The sequence below is a fragment of the Pteropus medius genome, unplaced genomic scaffold (genome assembly GCF_902729225.1).
Source record: "Pteropus medius unplaced genomic scaffold, Ma_sr-lr_union100, whole genome shotgun sequence".
Taxonomy (NCBI): domain Eukaryota; kingdom Metazoa; phylum Chordata; class Mammalia; order Chiroptera; family Pteropodidae; genus Pteropus; species Pteropus medius.
In genome coordinates, this window is record NW_024344240.1 from 688,588 (window position 1) to 711,885 (window position 23,298).

The following is a 23,298-nucleotide window of genomic DNA, read 5'->3' on the forward strand; positions in this document are numbered from 1 at the left end:
GGTTTTGTTTCCATTCTTCCCTCAGAAGCAATCTTTGCCAGAGTCTTACGAGTGAAAGGTTTTGCTTCCTGTACCTCAAACTTAAGTTTTTGGCTTTGTAAGATCTATAGAAGTGGGTGGGGCTTTGCCTCCCACTGTGGCTGTCAGTATTTCTTTTCTTGCCTATGTCATAAAGGAGACTTTCTTTGGTCTCCTTGCTTAACCCTCAGTCTTTCTTGTGAGCATATGGTGGAGGCCATGAGGAAGAGCTTGAGAGTGAGTGAGAACTTCTCTTGTGTCTGGGGCCCTAAACCGACACACTAGCCCAGCTTGGCTTTTCAAATTTTAGCTAATTTCTTGGATGGTTGCATGGTGGCCACTTCTTTCTCCCATGCTCTGCCAAAAGGTTTGTCCCCTTTCTCATTGTATGGGCTTGTCCCTCTTTGGAATTTCATTCTTTGGAACTGCCTTGCAACCTCAGCTCTGATGCAGCTCAAAAATAATTATTATTATTTTTTTTTTTAGCTAACTCATTATTTTTTCATTGTTTGGGAGGGATCATCATTCTTTGTAGCTATTTATATCCTAAGCAGAAATGGAACTCCCATTCATGTTTTAAATTGATGTTTTGGTAATAAGCTAGGATTGAATTTATATTCATCTTTTAAAAACTTCTTTAATCCCAATATTACCTCTTGAGGGGAAGTTTTAATATATAGGCATTGTTGTTAGAGTTTTGAATTTTATATTAAAAATAAAATAGACATCATGCCAAAAAACAACCTCCCGAAATTCTGAGTGGTGGCTAAATGCAGTTGGAGGATCTCTCCACCAAATAACTTGGCCATTTTGGAACAAACCTAATTATGGAATGGATCTTGGAGCATTTCGTTAAGAAGAAATGGCCTTTGGGTGTTTTCTGTAAAAACTGTGGTACAGTCCTACTTATTCATGGAAAATTTCCTATTTCACAGTTTCTCCAGGTCTCCAAGTTCCTTTTCCTGCCATCTAAGTTGGTTACTCTTTCTGCTACATCGTGGAACCTAAATGTTCTTGCTAGCTCTCTGTAGCGAGTGTCTTTCCATTTTTTCTTACAGATAGCACTGAGAACCTAATTGGTGTCTGTATCCTCTTGTAATGGAACAGTGGAATTTTTTTTTTAACTCATTAAAAAGTGATAGTACGTACGCTTTATAGATCATTCGAACATTGCAGAAAAGTAAAAGAAGAAATACCACCTTTAATTCCATTTAGAATAGCTCTAGCTTGTTTCGAAGAATTAATGAATGAACGAATGAATGAATCACAAAGTCATAATACGTATAATTTTATATTTGGCATTTCATATTTAGCATTAATCATAGGCATCTTCCTACGTCATTAAAAGGTCTTAATAAACATTTAGAATGTGACACATATTTTATTTGGAGTTTGGTAATATCCATTAGAAACTCTTTTCCAATAATTACTTCCCTTTGTAGCATTCATGATTTGAAAATCAAAAAGGTTTAAATTTTGAAGTTCATTTAAAAAGCTTATTCCATTTGTAATTGTATTCCAGTGCATAGAGATATTTAGATTTCTGATTCTGTTTTTAAAGGTGGGTGTTGTTTTTGGATGCCAATGATGATATATGGCTTTTCTTCTTTAATTTCAGAATTCCATACGACATAATCTGTCGCTGAACAAGTGTTTCCTTAAAGTGCCTCGATCCAAGGATGACCCCGGAAAGGTAGGATTTATTTATTTTTTAATAATTGGATTCTTCATTATATCTTGTCATGTTTATATTGAAGCTATATCTGTTAACTAAAGAGAAAGAATTGGAATGAGATCATTCAAGTTCATTGATCAGGAACATTTGTGAAATAGCAAGTCCTTCACCCCATTCTACGCTCCCGCCCCCACTCCCACCCCCATTTTAGTTGGTATGCTTCAAGAGCCAGCCAGGCAGGGAGAGCTTTCTTTTTAAGCTGTGGGAAACTAGCTAGGGTCGAGCTGGTTGTCTGTTTTAGTTTGTTGTTTCTAATCTGGTTTTTGTTTGGTTGTTTTCTTAAGTGTATGTATTAAATTAAATTTGGTTTTTGAACTGGTTGTCAGGAACCACAGTTTATTAATTATTACATATAAGAGGTGGATTTGTGTGTAATTGACAAGTGGAAGTAATTCTCACCCTAAAATAAAATTCTTTGTTATTTCTCTGTTTTCTTGGTTGCTGTTTTTTCTTCTTCATTCCATTTATCTCCAGCCATCATTACATTTTTAGTATTTTATCTTTTTTGTTGTTTTGTTTCAATAGCCATGTCAACTGCACTGCAGTACTAGTTGCTTGGTTTCTAAGCCCAGAGTACTTGGTTGGACCATATTTGGTTGTCACAATAAATTATTAGATTAGGACTTTGAGTCATTGTATCTCTTGGCAAGCATGCATTCTTGTTTGAATGGTTAGACTTCTTGTTGTCTTTTTGAAGCTAACTGTCCCTGGAAAAAAATTTTCTAAAATGTAATTCTGGTCATGTTATCACTCTGCTTAAAAGTATTCCCCAGTGTTCTGAAGATGTTTCTTTTACAAAATACCCTTTACTATATTTTTCTTGATCTGCCTTTTCATCTGTGCTTCACCTCATTCAAGACCCACTATGAGGAACTACTCGAAGTTTCCCAAACATGTCTTTCATATGGTCTTCTCTTAATGTACAAACTCCCTTCTTCTGCTTGTCCAACCTACTCCTCGTCCTTAAAGATCTGACTGCAGCATTACTTCTCTGAAGCTTTTTTTCCTCTCACATACTTCAAATGAGTTTGTCGTTCCTTCTTTTGAATGTTTCTTTGTCATTATTGAAGGAGCTCCTAACTGATATCCTTGGAGTTACTACCCCCAGTTTATGGTAACTTTCACATAGTAGCCAGCAATCTTTCAAAAATGTAAACCTAATCATATATGTACTCTTTAAAATCTTCATTGGTTATCTACTGACCTTAGGTTAAAGTCTAAATTATGAGGGTAGGGGTCATGTGTATATTGTTCACTTTTTAGCCCCAGTTGGTTACACAGTGGCTGGTGGCACTGAAGAGATACTCTTGTTGAATGAATGAATATCCTCTGCTGGGTGGTTAATTTATGATTAGAGATGGAAAGTTACTCATTTCTGTTGTAAAGCAGGCACTCTTAAATAATGAATGTTTTATAGCACCATCTATGATTTGCCCTGTCAAGTTGGTTCTTAAGATTGAATAGATTATTATAATAGTCGTCTTATTTGATCCAGTTTATTATTGTCTGTGTTCATAACTCTCCAAGGTTGTGACCAGGAATTGGTGAAATTTTTCTTTTTTATAAAAAAAAAAGAAGAATTTTAACTTTACAGTTGCTTCATTAGTTTCCTATGGACAGTGAGTATATATAAATCTGACTGAAAATGTTCTTAAGAGTTTAAGTGATTATCTATTTTACTACTAGAGTTCTATGAAGGCATTAATTGGATTCTGTAGACATTTGGTTCAGATTCCATTTTTAAATGAGGTTTAAATCATTAAAAAATTTTTAAAAACCCATACATGAACACTTAACTTTAGTATTATGTACTAAATTTTAACCAATTGGAGACCTGTTTTTTTTTTTTTTAATTGTGTTGTCCAGTTTTCTTTTGTGCAGAACTTAAAGCTTTTCTACCTTTAATTAAATAGTATCATGGGGTAAGGCAGGTGTGGAGAACATAGCTTACTCTTTACAAGTATTCTTCTTTGAATCAGAATTGTCTTACTAATGTGCGACCAAAACAATGTACAGAAATAAATTGAATCCTGAAAGGTTAGTAAAAGCTTTCAATTTTTACCATTAGTCTCCACTTTTAAACTTTGTTTTTATCAAAACACATCATTGTTATTGAATTTGGTCATAATCACACATTTAATCTTATATACTAATATAGTCATTTTTATTTTCAGTCTCAGGGTGAGATTTAAATACCCATTATACTTACTGATTTTGGACAGAAGTAAATCTGACCTTATGAAATACATTTATGTGAGTAAAATCATTATTTTGTTTAAAAAGTGTTGAAAACCTCAGATCTAGTCCATTTTGTAGAAGAGGAAAGCTAAGGCCAATAAATGAGGAATGACTTGCCCAGGTTCAGGGTGGAATTAAGTGTATTGGCCAGACTTATTTGCAAGTCACAGAAACCTATAACAGACCAACTTAAGGGAGAAAATGTCTGCAGTAAGAACTGGAGCCTGATTCTTAAATCTTGTCACCAGGAATGTCTTTCTCCATCCCTTAGCTTCTCTGGTGGTTGCATTTTCAGCCAATTTAGTGGCAGAGATGGCCATCAGTAGCTTCTGTCTTACTGTCTGCTCATTTCGCAGAAAGAGACTGTTTGGTGTCTTCCCCCCAAAGCCACCTGGAGTACAGCAACTGTCTTTTAGTGCTGAACAAGCAGAATACTCTTGGTTTCTTGGTTCCTAGACTAGTGCTTTTTCCACTAGTCTAGGAACCTTTCAATCTTCCTTGAGAGGGAGGCCAAAATGTTAGTTAAATTTTGGTACTTATGAATTGTTTTTTCTTTTTGTATTACAGTGTTTCCTGGCATTTGAGGAGCTTTTCCAAAACCACCCTCACCACAGTGGGAGAAAACCATTGAGCCAAGGTGGGGTGGGAGTAGTTTTGGGTCTTTGGGTATGGGGTGGACTTTAACCCCTTAGGATTTTGCTAGCTACTGCCATGACCCAGATGGGTCCAAGGGGTAGAGGTAGATGTAGCTCTTATAGAATCTTTCCTGTATTTTTATGGTATAGCTTCCTGTTCAGTGTACTACCAGAAAGGTAGCCTAAGCCTAAGCTTAAAAGCCAGCCTAAGCTTAAAGCATATTGTTGAATTACAGATGTTTTTATATGGCTGTTTATTCCTAACACAATCCTTCATTTTCCAGAAGCTGTTGTCATAAAAGCCCTTAATATTTGATATCCTCCCATGTGCATTGATGGTCTGACATTCATTTTCTTCTGTTCCCCGGAACTAATTTCAAACAACCACATTATTGTTTCCTTTACAAAGGAACATAAACAAAATTATAACTCCACTATGTTTTTTGGGACAGATTTCTATTTTTTCTTGATTACAACCCCATTTCTGCATCCTACAGTCTGTCTCTATTTTTTTATTCCTGTCTTTTATCTCCTCTCTTTTCATTAGCTTTATTTTCTGTATTTTGGTCTGGTTTTCTGATCTAATTTTTTTTAAAGTCTTCCTATTTTGCAGTTTACACATGCTTAATTATCTTGAAGGTAAATATTTTGCTTACATTATGGAAAAACAAATTCTATCAGCTAAATTTAGTTTAAAGATATAGAGTTCTTTTTCTTTGCTCTCCACTTAATCTTTTCTCAACCTTAATCCCTCTTCTCCCCCTCAGAAAAATGATACTTTTGACTTAAAAGGAAAGAAAAGATGATAGGAAATAGTTTCAACAATTGCACAATTAATTGGCAGCAATGGGCTCTAATAGGGCTGAGATGATAGGTAAGAAGTTTAAGACCCTATGAAGGCCACCTGCTTGTTCTGGGAGAGATAGCTGTAATGGATTTATAATAGCCCCTTTTGTGTGTGTTGGGTAACTTTTTCTTTCCTGGGAATAGGAAGGTGGTAACATCAGTGGCTGTGAAGATTGGAGTCTTCTGGTTAGTGAAGAAACAAAGTCATTGCTAGAGAATTAACTTTTGGAAGTTCTGAGAGCATGATTTTTTTTCTTTTCTTGTCTTCTTTCATAGTGTAAGGGACCATAACATAACTGACTGATCTCTTTTTTCCAAAGGGTATTTTTTTGGGGGCCCTGTTAGTATTGTGTTGTATTTATTCGTAATTTGTCTGTTATTTGTTGGTATCCTGTTTTGGTTACTTTATTTGTAGGAAGATGTAGAGAAACCAGAGAAGTTTAAGAGAACATGTGGTATAACATTAAGTGATAAACAGTATTGCAGGAATCATAGATATGTACCCTGAAGAAGGAAGATAAAAATGTAATTTTAATACTTATCTTTAATACATGATTTTTGTGAGGAAAAAATTGACCTCTTTCTATGTCTTTGTATAAATTCAGATAGGAAGTAGAATTTAAAGATAAGCAAGAGTTTGATTGGACAGAAATAAGGACATCATATTTCTTGGGGTGAAAAAACACTGGTAGGTTTCCCAAGGGAGGCTTTAGACTTTCCCTCTTCTGAAGCACTTTAAGGATAGTTGAGATTGCTAACCTTTGTGACTTTAATTCATGGTAAGTAAGAATTGTGGTTGAAGGCTGAAAAGAAGATATGATCAGGTTTAGCTGAGGGACTAAACAGAACAAAGTTGAGAGAGAATAAGGAATTAAGAGAATTAATGTAAGTATTAACATGAGGTCCAAGAATGAAGAAATGGAGCACCACAATCAAGATACAGAACAGTATTGTCCCTTGGTAGTCAGCCCACCCCCACTTCCCAACCCCTGCCCAGGCCCTGGCAACTAGTATTGATCTGTTTTCTGCCCCTATAATTTTGCCTTTTTCATAAATTCATACAAATAGGACTTATACAGTAGGTAGGTGGCTCTTTGAGTCTGGCTTCTTTCGCTTAGCATAATGCGTTTGATATCTATCCATGTTGTTGTATCAGCAGTTCCATTTTATTTTACATATTCCATTAGATGGATTTATCACAGCTTAATCAACATTTGAAGCACATGTGGGTTGTTACCAGTCATAAGTTCATTTGACCATCAAGTTCTTTTAAACAAACTCAGTAATTAATTTGACATATACTGAGATACAAGACAAAGAGTAAATTCCTTAATGATCTCTCCTGGGCAACACTTAAGCTAATTTGATAGTCAGTATATTTAAAAGGAATAGAAACATGCATTTGTTTGATAAGAATGTTTCAGGGACTTGAGCTGGCATTGGAATGGTTAATGTCTATACATTCAGCCTCCTGGCCAGCCAAACTGCCTGCCTTTGAGTGCCTCCTGTGTATTTTGACTATTCATAACCAATTTTTGTGGCCTGAGAAAAGTGACTGTTTAACCTTTTGTCCCAACTAGAAACTTCTGAGAATGAAAGAGAGTGTTATTCTTAATTATGCTTAGGCATCAGGCATAAACCAAGACCGAGATTGAGAAGTACGTTCACTCTATCTATATGGTGCATTATGGTGCATGCAGAGGCTGTGCCTTGGAGCTATGGGCAATTATGAGGAGCAGCATTCTAAGATGTTGAAGGTTTAAAAAACTCTTTTAAACTGAATTGCCAAATCTAAACTGGGAGAGTAAAAAAGCATTGAAACATGGTATGAAGCCAAAGAAGTCAGGGACAAATGGGATCCGGTACTATGTAGGGCTTCTGAAATGGCATGCTTGAGAGCTAAGGAAGAGTAGCGAATAGTCAGTGATGATTCACTTTACCAATGAGCATATACACTTGGCAGTAGGGTTTTTAACTAACCCTACTGCCAAGTGTATATGCTCATAAAAACATACAGTTTAGCTATTTGGAATGGTAGGCTATCTATCATAGGGACTGCTTTCCCCAGGAATATGAAATTAATAATTAGCTTCTTGAGTTTATTTATACCTATTGAGACAATGGCATTTTTACTAGGCTATTTAAATCTGAGAGCTGTTAAAAGACAGTGTGTGATAGAGCAGGGTATTTTGTGTTGTAATGATTAATGGCATTTAGGCTATTGTTGGTCTTTGGCATACCTTTATTTCTGAAGCACTTTCTATATTTTGATTACCTTAATTTTCCTGAAGTTTTTAAATTATCTGTGTTATTGATTTGATCACTTCTATTTAAGAATGCTGCCTAGTATTCAATTGGGCGCACTGTTTTTCCTCTCTAGAATTAATCTTTGTTTTAGGATATCTTGAAGTTGGCAGTTGATTTGTTTTTGGAAGATGTTGTCAAAGCCACACAATTGTAGTTTATGATTCTTCAGACTTAGACATTGTAATCTTCCTCAGGAGGACATCGACTTGCTGAACCAGAATTGTTGATATGAATTAATAATGTCTACATTTGTATATTACTTTACAGATTAGGGAGCTATTTTACATGTATTATCTCTGTCCTTAAGACAAGCCGATAGTCAGGCCCCAATTTTAGATAGTGATCTCTAAGTCTATAGTAGATTTTTCTGTAGTAGATTGGTTCACATAAACCTTACACATAATGGAACTTAATGTAAGTAGAATCATTCGGTGTATATTCTTTTTATGTCTAGCTTCTTTCACTTAGCATAATGTTTGTGATGTTATTACATATGTCAATTGTTTGTTTCTTATTATTGCTAAGTAGTATTCCATTGTAGGAATATGCCACAATCTTTTTTTATCCATTTATCTTTTAGTGGACATTTGGATTGTTTTCAGTTTTGGGCCATTATGAACAAGCTACTAGGAAATTCTTCTACAAGTTTTCTGTGGACATATACTTTCATTTCTCTTGAATGAAAGAATAATTGCTTTGTCAAGGGCAGGTGGAAGATTAACTTTATAAGAAACTGGCAAACTTTTTCCAAAGTAGTTGTGTATTTTACATTCTCAGTAGCAATGCATGAAAGTTCCCAGTTGTTCCACATCCTAGCTAACAGTTGGTATTACCTATCTTTTTCATTTTAGCCATTTCAGTGTGTGTGGAGTGGTATCTCATTATGGTTTTGTTTTGAATTTTCCTGATGACCATTGGTGTTGAGCTTTTTTTCACATGCTTGCTAGTCATTTGTATATCTTCTCCAAAGTTTCTTTTAAAGTCTTTTGCCTTTTTTTTTTTAATTGGTTATTGTTATTGCTGAGTTGTAAGAGTTTTTTACATATCCTGGATATGTCTTGTCTTGGATTTATATTGTGTAAATATTTTTTTTTCAGACTGATTTGCCTTTTTGTTTTTATAATAGTGTCTTCAAAAGAGTGGACATTTTGGATTTTGATGAAGTCTAATTTATTAATTTTTAATTAGTGATTAGTAACTTTTAGTCCTGTATGGAAAGTCAACCAGAGTCATGAAAATTTTCTCTTCTGTTTTCTTCTCTAGGTTTTTAATAGTTTTTATTTTACATTTACGTCTGTGATTCATTTCAAATTCCTATTAGAGTATAGTGTGTTTAATCTTTCTGTTGAATTTTTTTCTTTATGAAATGTTCTCAGTTTCTTAAAATACTCTGTCTTAAAGTTTACTTTGTGTGATATTAATATAGCCACCACAGCTTTCTTATACAACTTCGTGATACATTTTTTTTTCTAGTATTTTACTTGTAGTCTATAAAGGTATTTATATTTGAAGTGAGTCTCATAAACAGCATATAGCCATTGGCTCTTGCTTTTTAAATTCAGTCTAACAATCTTTGCAATCTAATTGGAGTTCTTAATCTATATTTAATATGATTATTGGTATGATTGCTGTTTTTCTTTTGTTCCTGTATTGCTTTATTTCTGCAACCTTTGGGGATAATCAAAAATATATACTATTCTATTTTATTTCATCTAGTGACTTCTTAGTTATGTTCCTTTTATTAATTTTTGGTAGTCATTCTGTACAATAGTACAATGTGTACTATTAACTTATCAAAGTCTATTTGGAGGTAATATACCACCTTTCACTTCACACCTTATACTTCATACTACTTACTGTTTACCTCTTTCCTTCTATTTTATACATGCAATAACCTTATGATAATATAATTCCATTAATCTACCTCTTAGTGCTATTGTCATACCTTGTAATTTTACTTATGTCATAAACCCCACGTTAAGATTTGTTTTATTTGCTTTAAACAGTACTGCTTTAAAGGAAATTATGTCGAAGAAAATAATTGCCTAATTATTTACTTTTTCTGATTTTCATTTCTGTAAATCCAGGTTTTAATCTGGTATCTTTCTCCTTTATAACCTAACAGTATCCTTTGGCATTTATAAGAGAGTGCAGGTCTGCAGGCAACACATTTTGTAGGTTTTTGTTTATCTGAAAAGGTTTTTTATTTCATCCTCAGAATACTTTTTTGAATGTGAAATCTTGAGTTTGCAGGGTTTTCCCCACCTCTTAGAACTTTGAAAATGTTTGTTGTCCTTGGCCTCCATTATTTCTGGTGAAAAGTCACCTGTCATTCATATTTTTGTATTCCCCTGTATGTAATGTGCACCCTCTGACCTCCACCCCATCCCCTTTTTGGCAGCTTTCAAGAATTTTCTCTTTAGATAAGCAGTTTGACTATGGTGTATCTCAGCGTTGTGTGTGTGTGTGTGTGTGTGTGTGTGTGTGTGTGTGTGTGTGTGTGTGTGTGTGTGTATGTATGTATTTTCTGCTTGGAACTTCTAGGATCAAAAAGAAGAGGTTTTTGTCCAAATTTGGGATATTTTTTATTATTATTTTCTTTTAAAAATTTTGGCCCATTTTCTCTTTTTGCGTGTTAGTGTCCAATTAAAATATGATGGACTATTTGACATTGTTTCATGAGTCATTGGGGCTTTGTTCATTTTTTCCTTATTCTTTTTCTTTCTGTTCCTCAAATTAGATAATTTTTACTTATCTGTCTTCCGGATCTCTGCTCTTTGACCATCCTACCTGTTAAGCAAATCTGTTGAACTTTTTATTCCAGTCATTGGACTTTTTAATTCTAGAATTTCCATTTTGTCTTTTCTGTGTATTTTAAGAGATAATTGGTGAAATGTGTTCAACCAGTTGCTTTGATACTGAGACATTAGGGCTTTTGGGTTGTCCCCAGCTACTTCCTGCACATGAGATATTCTCATAAGACTTTGCTTCACTGTGGGTTTTTATAATAAGAAGATTGTGTCCTTATCTATATAGAGTTTAGGAACCCCATGAAGCTAATTAAGTCTTTCATCTGATCCCTTATATTATCAGGGATGTTTTGAAATCCTTGGTTTTTATATGAAAACAAAGTAATTAGAAGAAATGAGATTTTTAAAAAATAAAATTATTTTAATGATAAATAACTTGGATTACTTTGTCATATTTTTTTCACTTCCATACTTTTTCTTTGTCAAGTAGGTGTATTGCTTGACTTTCTGTTTACATTAATGACTATTTAGGACTTTTATCAAAGACTGACATGGTCCAAAGTAAAGCCAGGAAACAGCTATAAATCAAGAGACTTGTGTTCTTTCTGGGCAATACCACAGATTTTGCTTTGTGACAGGTGACTTTTGACTGTGTCGAACCTACTGCTCTATTAATTGAGAGCTCTTTGATTCCTATTTTTTCTTAATTAAGACAATATTTTTTATCGAGATATAATTCGTATACCATAACATTTACCATCTAAAAGTGTATAATTCAGTAGTTTTTAATATATCTGCAAAGTTGTGTGACTATCGCCAGTATCTAATTCCAGGACAATTTCATTTTATCTCCCCAGAAAGAGACTCCATACTCATTAATAGTCACTCCCCATCTCCTTCCCACTCCCCAAGCTACTGGAACTACTTATTTACTTTCCATTTCTATGGATTCACCTATTTTGGACATATTATATAAATGGAATCATGTAATATGTTTCTGTCCTCTTTCATTTAGCATAAGGTGTTCAGGGTCATCTGTTTTAGCATGTAGCAATGTGACTGAATGATAGTCTGTTGTATAAAGATATCAAATTATTTATCTGTTCAGCAGTTGATGGACATTTGGGTGGTTTTCACTTTAGCTCTTATGAAAAATGCTGCTGTGATCATTTGTGTAAAAGTTTGTGTGGATATAATTTTTCATTTTTCTTGGATATGTTTTCATTTCTCTAGGAATAGAATTGCTAGGTCATATGTTTGATCTTTTGAGAACTGTCAGATTGTTTTCCAAAGCAGTAACACTGTTTTACATTCTCACAATTATGAGGCTTCCAGTTTTTCACATCCTTGCCAACATTTTTTATTGTCTTTTTGATTATAGCCATCCTAGTGGGTATGAAATGATATCTCATTGTATTATGGTCTTGATTTGCATTGCCTTGGCAAATGATGATGATCATCTTTTCATGTGCTTATTGGAAATTCATAGGTCTCCTTTGAGAAATGTCTGTTTACATCTTTGTCTATTTTTTAATTGGATTAGCATCTATTTCTGTGCAAGTATCAGACTTCAAGAGTTTGGTACCATGACAGTCATTGGAGTTAAGTTTAGCAACTGTTATAACTTTATGGTTAATAGTAAGCCTGGCTCAGGGATGAATAAGATAGCAGTGCCATTAAAACTTCTGGTCTAGTGAGGAAATCACTTATAAACAGGACATTTCATATGGTATATTAGGTTCAGAGATCAAGATTTCTTGAAAGTTATTGGCCCACTTTTCATTGTGTAAAGCTTCTACTACATAAAAAATGATTATAAATTGTGTATTAGCACATCTCCTTTCTGTGTTGCCTAGTTTTGGTAGTTTGTAGAGAAGTTAAAAAATAAGTTCCTAAGACTTTGTAAAGATTCCTAAGACATTGAACTTTGGATTGTTTGGTATCAATAATATATTTTTAATTTTTCAGGATTTATGAATTAATAATTACAAGGAAACTTAGAATCAGCATGTTACCTAAATTAAAATATTGAAGGAAGGAAATAATAACATTCAAATAAAGTAAAAAATGAGTTTTTAAATTCTCTTTAGCTCTCTGGACTCATCTCTGTCCTTTTTTTTTTTTTTTTTCTCTTAACCTAGTGAGATGAACAGTTTCTTTAATGTCTTATTCCCTCTCATATGTCTCTGACTTTAGTACCTGAATTCTTTATACCTGTTTATGCCATGGCTTCATTTGACAGTTCTGTTGAAGCCTGTGAACCCCAGAATAATATTTTAAAGACATAAACCAGAATATACAGAATTAAAAAGATAAGCAGTTAAAATAGTTATAAAACTACTATAACAAGTTTATGATACAGCAATCTATACTTCCTTAAATAACAAAGTTGAACAAAATTTAATATGGTAACATTAAATAACAAATTAGAAATAAGTAATGAGTAGTAATGAGTGACATCTTGAGACAAAAACTATTAATGAGATAGGAAACAAACTGACTTTTAGGCATTGCTAATACTGTGGTTCCTTATAGTCATAATGGAAGGACCAAGTTCATGGAACCCCTGAGTCCTGTCCACAGACCCCCTGGGAGTCCATGAATGCTATGTTAAAAATGCTTATTATATATGAACTATTTCCTCTGCCCTAAAATTGTTTTCATTCTCTTCTTCCTTCTACCATATCTGAGATGATCATTCTCAAAGATTTAGCTTATTTCATCTTAGCACTGTATGGTGACTACTTATTTGCCTTTTATATTCTAGTCATTTATTCCAGGCATTTGGAATGCATCATCAAACAGAACAGAAAAAATCCATGTCCTTGAGGAACTTATAGCCTTATGAGAGAATGACAATAAACAAAATACATAAATTATACAGAATGTTAGACAGTTATAAATGCTGTAGAAAATTACAGTAGGATAAAGTGGATTGGGGTGTAGACTGCAACTTTCAAAGGAATAAGCTAGGTGCGTTCATTGAGAAAGTGATTTTTGAGCAAAGACATGAAGGTGGTGAGAGTTTACCATGCAGATATCTTTTCTTTCTCCCTGACCACACTTGAGGACTGAGACTTCCTTTTTATTTGTATTCCTAGTGCTAGCATTATGACTAGCACATGGTCAACCCGTGATGACTTGTCATTAAGAGAAAGCTTGTTACCTTTCTGATATCTGCCTAAAGCTTGAGAAGTTTGGATGATTCAATGTGTGTCATTTTCCCAGTTGTTGGATTAGATAATATTTAGCTTATGTTCAAGTATAGCTTATTCTTACATTTTCTTTTTGATAATAAGATTCACTAAAAATATTTCAGCTATTGTTATTTATCTTTTATTTACCTTGTACAGAGTAGGAATTCGGCAGATATTAAAGGGTATATCTTTTAGCATTACCCGTATTATTTAACTTTTGTAGACAGAACTTCAATAATTAAATAAAAGTTATGATCGATTATTTTAAAGATATTTTCAGCCCTTGAAATTTAAGATTTGTTATATATTTGTGTACTTGCTCCTTGATAGAAGTTGTAGGAAGTGAGAAAGCATAGTATAAGATTAATACAAAACAATATTTTGCCAAGTACTGGAGGAGAAAATATTTCATATATTTTTTATTTAACCCACAGTATACCATCAGAGTCCATTGGACCCAATTTAATTTTTGAGTATCAATTTCCAGCAGTTCTAATTTGTAAAGATGATTATTTTATGACATATTTTTCTTAGAATTCTTCAAAAGAACAAATAGAAAATTTATTTTAAAAAATAGAATAAAACTTATTCTATATTAAAATTACCATATATGATTTTTTTTATAAATCTAACTCGCATTATGGGATCTTAATCTCATTTTTCCGATATCTCGAAATAATTTCATCATCTTAAGAATTATTTCATTATTCTCTATCAAATTTTCGCTATCATGCCCCAATACTAAAATAACAAGAATACAGAAGACTGATTGAATGACCTAGAAGGATGATACAGTAATGAAATCATCACTATTATCCTTCATTTTTCTTATTGTGTTGCTCAAAGTATCAGATCTTTCAAGAAGGCATAATAAAAATCTATAGATGCCATCTTAAGTGTTTTTTTTTCTTTTAGCTTTCACCGAACATAGGTAGGAGTTTAGATTTTCTTCCTGCCCATATGACAAAGAAATGAAAATTGACAGGAAAATGGCTTAGTATTTTCAGTAGTCACAGAAGATGGGCATAAAGACAGACAGCAACACTCTAGACTCTATGATGATGAAATTGAGTTGATGGTATCCTAGATTAATTTTGCCAAACCAAAGAAATGTTGACTTCATGATATATTTCTAAGGACAAAAGGATATGTGCTCTTCTCTCATCCATTTAGTCATTCAGCAAGAAAGTCTTTATCATGCATTATTTTGTGACTAGAATCGTCATTTTTTTTCCTAGATCGTCTTGTGAACAGTACTTTTCATTTTATATGTTTGTGCACCAACAGTCACTTGATAATAATTCATAAGTGAACAAATCTTGAAGTCTGATGTGTATACAAAATCTTGAAGTCTGATACTTGCACGGAAATAGATGCTAAGAAATGAAAAATTTAATTGGATTTATCATTCTACTTAGTGTTTATAAACCAGATATGAAAATAGTTTTTGCAATTACAGAGCAGAGATGGTCATTCTTCAAAAAAATTCTGAACCATCAAAAATTTTAAAAGTATTACACTTTGAAAATGCAAGTATAAGAAGAACCAGAAATAATAAAAGTGCTATAATCTATTAAATATATATTTGAAATATGAACCAGCATTGCCTTTTGATAGTAATATATAGCAAAAAGAATGAGAAGTAATAATAAAATAGAACATTTTGGAGATTGGAAATCCAGAATCAAATTTACAAGATAGTGGCTTTAGTTTCATGTATGATAGTTAATGAGAAATTAGTTAAACATTCAGAAGATATTTACCATTTTGGTATATATACCTTCAATTCCAGGAACATTTGAATATACTAAAATAATATGTATTATATATAAAACAAAATTTGATTTCGATGTTTCAAATTTCTGTTAAAATAACTCAAGGTTGTTTCCAACTATTTTATTATTCTGTAAATTATTTGTAAAATGACTTAAGTATAAACAGGAAGTGTCTGTTGAACACAGATAGTAAATAGTAATAACTTGTTTTCCTGGTACATACTTAGGGCTGGCTAATTGTCATGCTAACTCTATGAAGTAGATATGAGGAAAGTAGATCAAGGTTTGGTAACTTGCCCAAAATTACTGAACCAGTTCTGGGATTTGAATCCAGGTCTGTGGGTTAATAAATGTTCTCTTCAGGATACCACATGACCTTCTAAATATTGTAGTAATTTTGTTGGAATTCAGCATGGTGCATTAATCAGAGAAAACTTCATGGAGAGTTTGCTTAGACAGGTAGGAAGAGAAAGAAATACATGTCAGTATAGCTCAGGTAAGAGTTGAAGTTACCTTAGCTCCTAAATCAGGTGGAACAGGTGGTCCAGATAGTGGATTAAACACACACAACTTTCAAAACAACCATTATACATACGTTAAAGAATTAAAATACATTCAAATAATGAATGAACAGATATAGATTTTCAACACAGAAATAAAACTTTAAAAAGAACCAGATGAAAATTGTAGAGCTGGAAAGTACAGAATAACTAAATGAATAATTCACTGAATGGCCTTAACAGCATATTGGAAACAACAGAAGAAAAGATCAACCCTAAGAACTATAAATGTATGTACCTAAAGACAGAGCTTCAAAAGAATTAAACAACAAAAGAAATCAAAACTCTAAATAAAAAGAATTGGACAAAATTCACAATCATAGCAGGAGATTTTGACACATCTCTCTCAGCAAGTAATAGAACAACAAAAAATTAAGGATGTGAACACTACTCATCAATTGCAGAATGTACATTTTTTTTTTCAAAGGTGCAGGGGATATTCATGAAGATAGACCATTTACTGGACTAGAAAACAAATTTCACTAGATTTCTAAGGGCTGAAAACAGTATGTTTTCTGACTAGCAGAATTAAATTAGAAATCAGTAACAAAAAGATATTTTTAAGCCCCCAAATATTTAAAAATTAAATAACATATTTCTGAAGTATCTCTGGATAAAAGAAGAAACCATAAGGGATATTAATATTTTGAACTGAATGATAACGAGAGCAGAGTATATAAAAATTTGTGACATAGGTAAAGCAGTGTTTAGAAGGAAGCTTATAACTTTAAATACTTTTATTAGAAAAATCAGAAGGGACTGAAATCAGTTACTTAAGCATGTACCTTAAGAGCTCAGAAAAATAAGAGTAAGTTAAATACAAAGTAAGTAGAAGGAAGGAAATAATGAGAGTAAGAGTAGAGATCAATAAAGTAGAGAATGAACAAAGAAAAAGCATTGAAACCAGAAACTGAAACATTTAAGGAAAAAGCAATGCTGTTCTTACACACACTCTTTTTTAAAAAGCAAGTATAGGAAAGAATAGTTTACAACTCTTTTCATGAAGTCATCGTCACCATGATGGCAAAGTCGGGCAAAGAAATAACAAGAAAGGAAAATTACAAATATTCTTCATGAACATAGACCCCAAAAATAAACACAATAGTAGAAAATTCATTGATATATAAAAAGGAGATAACGTCATGACCAAGTGGAATTTGTCCCAGGAATTCAGTGCTGGTTAAAATTAGAAAACCAATTAATGTAACTTACCATGCGAGTAGAAGGAAACAGAAAAATCATATCATCTCAACTGTAGGGAAAAAATGTTTGACAAAATGTAGCACTCATCTAGCAAACTAAGAATAAAAAGGAGTTTCCTTAATTTGATTAAAGGCATCTATGGAAAACATGAAATGTATATCATATTTAATTATGAGAAACACTAAATGCTTTCCCTCTGAAATTGAGAACAAACAAGGATGTTTGCATTCACTGTTACTCAACATTCTCTTAAAGGTCAGTGGAGTAAGGCAAGGAAAAGAAAAAGCGTCTAGACTGAAAAATAAGTAAAACCATCTTTATTTGCAAGCATTATTACATATGTAGAAAATCCTAAGAAATATGGAAAAGCTACAATAACTAGTGAGTTTAGCAAAGTCATAAGATTACTAGGTCAATATTTTTTTATAATACCAAGAAACAAATTGGAAAATAAAGTTAACAAAAGCAGTCCCATTTACAGTAGCATTCAAAACAGTGAAAACATTAGGGATACATTTTAATAAAGTATATGCAGACCTATTGACTATAAAACATTAAAGCTATAAAACTATAAAACATTTCCAAGACAAAAGATCTAAATAAGTGGAGTGATGTAGCATGTTCGTGGTCTAGAAGACTCATTATATGTCAGTCTTCTCCAAATTGATTATAGAGTTACTGAAATTCCAATAAAAATCCTAGCATTCTTTTTATTTTTTAATTTTTTTGAAGAAATTGACAAGCTGGGTCTAATAGTTATGTGGAAATGCAAAGAACCCAGAATAGGCAAAATAATTTTTAAAAAAACTAAAGTTATAGGACTTAGAGTGCCTGATTTTAAGACTTTATAGCTACAGTAATCAAGACAAAATGGTATTGGCATAACGATAGACGTGTAGATTAATGGAACAAAATAGAGTTCAGAAATACACACACACACACACACACACACACCCCAATTCATTTATTTACTTTTTGGAGGTGCCAGTGTAATTCATTGAGGAAAGGTTATCGTCTTTTCAGGGAATGATGCTGTGTATCTGAGTGGAAGAAAAATTTATAATGATCATCACCTTACTCTTTTATAGAAAGTTACTCTTAAGTGGATCAGAGACCTAAACATAAAAGTTAAGACTATAAAACTTCTAGAAGAAAATATGAAAGTATTTGCCACGTTGGAGTAGGCAAAAAAAAAAAAAAGACTACACAAACCACAAAATGAAAATTGATAAATTTGATTTATGAAAATGAATAGGTAGCTACAGAGTGGGAAAAATTTTCACTATATATAGCTATACCTGTATAATACATATATATTTATATCTGACAAAGGACTTGTTTTTTAACAGATATAAAAATTCTTATAATGCAAATAACCAAAAGTCTTATAACACAAAACACCAGCAAAAGTTATGATTGAACACTTCGTAAAAGATGACATATAGGTGGCAAATAAAGCACATGCAGAAATGCCCACTGTCATTATGCATTAGGGAAGAGCACAGAAAAATCACTGTGGTACAAGTACACATTCACTGGAATGACTATAATTGAAAAAACTTAAGGTTTCTGGTCAAGATGGTGGAGTAGGTAAATGCTGTGCTCACCTCCCCATGACCACTTCAAAATTACAACTAAGCTACAAAACAACCATCACTGAGAATTGCCTAAAGTCTGGCTGAACAGAAGTCCTATAATTAAGGATATTCAGAAGAAGATACCTTGAGACTGGTAGGAAGAGCAGAGACAGGAAACTGATTGGTCCCACACCCACATATGGCATTAAAAATTGGGAGGGACATCTGTTTCTAGGTTTCCCCCCTGAGGAGCGAGAGGTCCCAGCCCCATACCAGGCTCCCTAGCCCAAGGTTCCAGTCCTGGGAAGAGAAGTCCTCATAACTTACAGCAGTGAAAACCAGTAGAGATTGTGACTGAGTGAGACAGAAGGCTGCTGGAGTCCCAGACATTCCTCTTAGAGGGTTTGCATGTGGAATTACTTGCTGACGGACTCACTTGCTCTGAGCTCCAGCACTGGGGCAGCAGTTTGAAAGGTGCCAGGTACATACATGGAGGAATCGAATTGTTTGGCTTCAGAGTGAGGGCTGGAGGGGCAGCTTTCTCCCAGACATAAGTGCTGGCAGAAGCCATTGTTCCTTTGAGTCCTGCTACCCAGCATGCACACACAGACAGGTGCCATATCTGAGTCTCCATCAACCTGGCTAACACCACTTGCCCACCCTGGTGATTCCCTGAGACCCTGCACCATTCAACTTGTTGGCCCACTGTTTCCAGGAACTTTTTTGTGGTGAAATATACATATAAAAATTTCATTTTAACCATTTTTCAGTGTACGGTTCATTGGCATTAAGTACATTGACATTGTTATGTAGCCATCACCACCACCCATCTCCAGAACTTTTTCGTCTTCCCAAACTGAACCTCTGTACCCATTAAACAATAAGTCCTTATCCTCCCTTCCCCCAGCCCCTGGCAACTACCATTCTGCTTTCCGTCTCTATGATTTGACTACTCTAGAAACCTCGTGTAAATGGAATCACATGGCATTTGTCTTTTTGTAACTGACTTATTTCACTTAGCATGATGTCTTCAGGTTCACGTATGTCAGAATTTTCTTCTTTCATAAGACTAAGTAATATTCCATTGTATGTATATACCACATTTTATTTATTCGTCCATCAGTGGACACTTGGGTTGCTGTCATGTTTTAGCTGTTGTAAACAATGCTGCTATGAACATGAGTGTAAAAATATTTGTTCAAGTCCATGCTTTCGATTCTTTTGGATATATACCTAGAAGTGAAACTTGATGGATCATTCACATATATATGTATATGTATATAGTGATTTTGTTAAGTTTTGAGGAACTGCCATACCATTTTCTTCAGTGATTGTACCATTTCACATTCCCACTAGCTAATTTCTCCATATCTTTGTAAACACATGTTATTTTGCCTTTTTTTTTTTTTTTTGATAATGGACGTCCTAATGGGTGTGAAGTGGTGACTTGTGGTTTTGATTTGTAAAGGAAAATTTTAAGATGATTTAATCCAAACCTGTGATTTAGCAAAAGCAACAAGGTGGAAGATTTTACAACTTCCTTTTGCGAATCATTTTAACTATCAGTGTTTGCATTTGGGCATTCAGGGTTTTGTGAATATATAATGGATAGTGTTACGCTTATGAAGAATTTTTTTCTTTGTTATTGATGTGTGACAAGCCATAGCCAATCATATTTTTATGTGGAAGAACAGATAATTTGTTTTTATAATTTTATTAAAATATTTAATAGCACATTAGCCTAAAGTTTGGACAGCAAGTGGTTTCCACAGATTAATATACATGCATACCCATGCAAGAAAAAACTAAACAGTGGAATTTATTATTTCTGTAAACAGTGGTTTTTAAACTATTGTCCAGAGCTTTGCAGTTCTTCTGTTTTATTTTCAACTTTTATTAAAACAGTGTAAAACTTACTCTTTCCTACTTTATTTTGAAACCGCTAGCTGAACCTACTCATAAAATTATTGTTTTTATTTTTAGTGCTTGCTTTCTGTAGTATCTACATTTTACATTGTTCTTTTAGCAAGTTTACTTCAGTTTGGTAGGCTCATCAGCTGACATGGAATAACCATTTTGAAAAGATAATATGAAAGAATGCCCCAGTTATGGCTGGGTGATGAAAGTGGCTACATGTGCCTGAATAGACTAGGATTGGGAAAGGCCTGGCATCATACTCTGATATTTTTGGCATAGTTTGTTCAAGAACTTTTTTCTTCCCATTTCAACAAATAAGTATTTGCTCTGTGTCTGACATGTGTCTGTCATAGTGGATATAGAAATGAATTTCTACCCTTAAGGAATCATAGCCTAGAAGAGGTGTAGACCTATAAATAATGTTAAGTGCAATCCGTGGTCTAAATGTATAAAAAGTTTAAGAGATTTTGCAGAGGAAGAGTGATGAATTCTTGAGTATGGTCAGAGAAGGGTTGCTTTAGATAACATCTGAGCTAAATTTTGAAGGTGGAATATGAGTTTGTCAGGGTGGACATTATAGGACATTATAATAGGATGGATATTATAGGCAATGAAATCAGCATGTAGAGCAGGCACAAGTGCATGAAATAACATGGTATGTTTAAGGAATCATAAGCTGATAATTCACGTCAGGCACAAAGCGTGAGGATTAGTAGATGAGAGCTGTATTTTCTCTCATTGTCAAATAGTGCCTGAAAAAGTAGCCTAGGAATATTAATGAAATAATATAGGCAAAAAAAAGCTTTAATACCATCACCAAGATTAATTGTAAAACTAGGACATGCATTGTATTTCTTTTTCTGAAATGCCTATCTCCCTCCTTTTTTTCACTCCCTTACTCTCTCCCTCTTTTCTTACCCTCGTGTGTGTGTGTTTGTGTGTGTGTGTGTGTGTGTGTGTGTGTGTGTGTGTGTGTGTGTGTGTGTAGACAAGAATAAATGAAGGAGAAAGGAATTAAGAATCAAGACCTTGATTCAGGTCTTGGCCCTCCTATCCTTGGATGAGCAAACTACTTTTATCTTTCTGAGCTTTGGTCTCCTCATCTGTATAATATGTGCAAACTTCTGTGCTTTTCAAAATATTTTTTGAGGGAGTCACAATTTCTGAGTGCCTGGAACACAGTAGGTGTTCATATGTAGTTTTGAATAGGCAGTTTGAGAACTTCTATCAAGAAGTAAGAGAGGATAAATAGTTACAATGAATTGAGACACAATGAGCACTAAAAAATTTATGTTGCTTTTCAGGATGCACTTAATTATAAAATGTGTTCAAGCAGTTTATCTTTGTAAATTGTTTCATTTACTGTTTCGATTGGTGAGATCCAGGGTACAGAAACTATCGTATCTTTATGCATAAAATTCTATTAGATTTGAATGTCATATGCTGTTGCAGTTGTCCTATGTGTTCAATTAAGAATTAGCATATATTTAAAAATGTGTTCAGTTGATCATTTTTCTTTTTAATTTGGCCCTGGCAGAAGATCTTGGACTTGGCTTCTTCAGGTTGATTTTATTCGCTTTAATAATCTAGTTATAAATAGGCTTTTTTCCTTATATAAACTTTACTTTTTTCAGTTCAAAACTAGTGTTTCTTCTCATGCTACATTCGTTGTATCTGCAAAATGTTTGCTTTTGGAGCAGAGATTGTGAAAATCCATTTTAATGTTATAAAGTTACTGTAATACACTGTTAATATAATTTATTTCTTTACCTCTAGGGGTCCTACTGGGCAATAGACACCAATCCTAAGGAAGATACGCTGCCTACTCGGCCAAAGAAGAGAGCACGATCTGTAGAACGGGTAAAAGCTCTTTATTTAGTATGTGACAGGGCTATAATGTCAGAAATATAGATTTTAAAAGTTTATTTCCAATATAGCAAGTAAACCACAGTGAAGGTAATATTTTGTTTGTATAGCATTTTCTATTTTTTCAGAGCCATTTTAGGTTCATTATTTTATGATCTTAATTCTTTGAGTTGAAGTGGGCAGTTTAGGAAGTAAAAGGTTTTTGTTGTTGTTTGTTTATTTGTTTATTTTTGTGATTCTGGCACAGCCGTTGTCTGAGACTTGAATCCAGGTCTCTTGTGTTTTATTTGGGAGTCTTTTCTCTGCATATACAACATTGTGAGGACTGATTTTATATAAGAAAACTACTCCCTTTCACTGCAACTAGTCTAATTACATTGAATTTTCCTGATTGTCTTTAAAATGCTTTTCCTCAACCATGTAGTAATTATTTTGTACACAGAATTTTTAAGTGTGCACGTGTTGTTTTTAAGATAATTCTTGTCTTGTGAATTCATAATTTAAATTAATTTGCAAGAATGAAGGAGAAAAAGAGTTCTAGTTGATATACTAAGTTGTTTATCGTAACATATTTTTAGTCAATACTTCGGCTGTCACCAGACATTAACTTTACCTTTCAGCTTTTCTCACTGTACATTTCCAGCATCTCAGCTAAAACACACACACACACACAC

General features: G+C 33.5%; 1 protein-coding gene across 1 annotated transcript in view; it reads left to right on the top strand.

Moving 5' to 3' along the window:
- FOXJ3 (forkhead box J3) overlaps positions 1 to 23,298 on the top strand; it is a 111,855-nt gene that overhangs the window by 48,657 nt on the left and 39,900 nt on the right. The window contains 2 exon segments of the mRNA XM_039868839.1: positions 1,637 to 1,711; positions 22,535 to 22,618. Coding sequence (XP_039724773.1) covers positions 1,637 to 1,711; positions 22,535 to 22,618 — 159 coding nt within the window.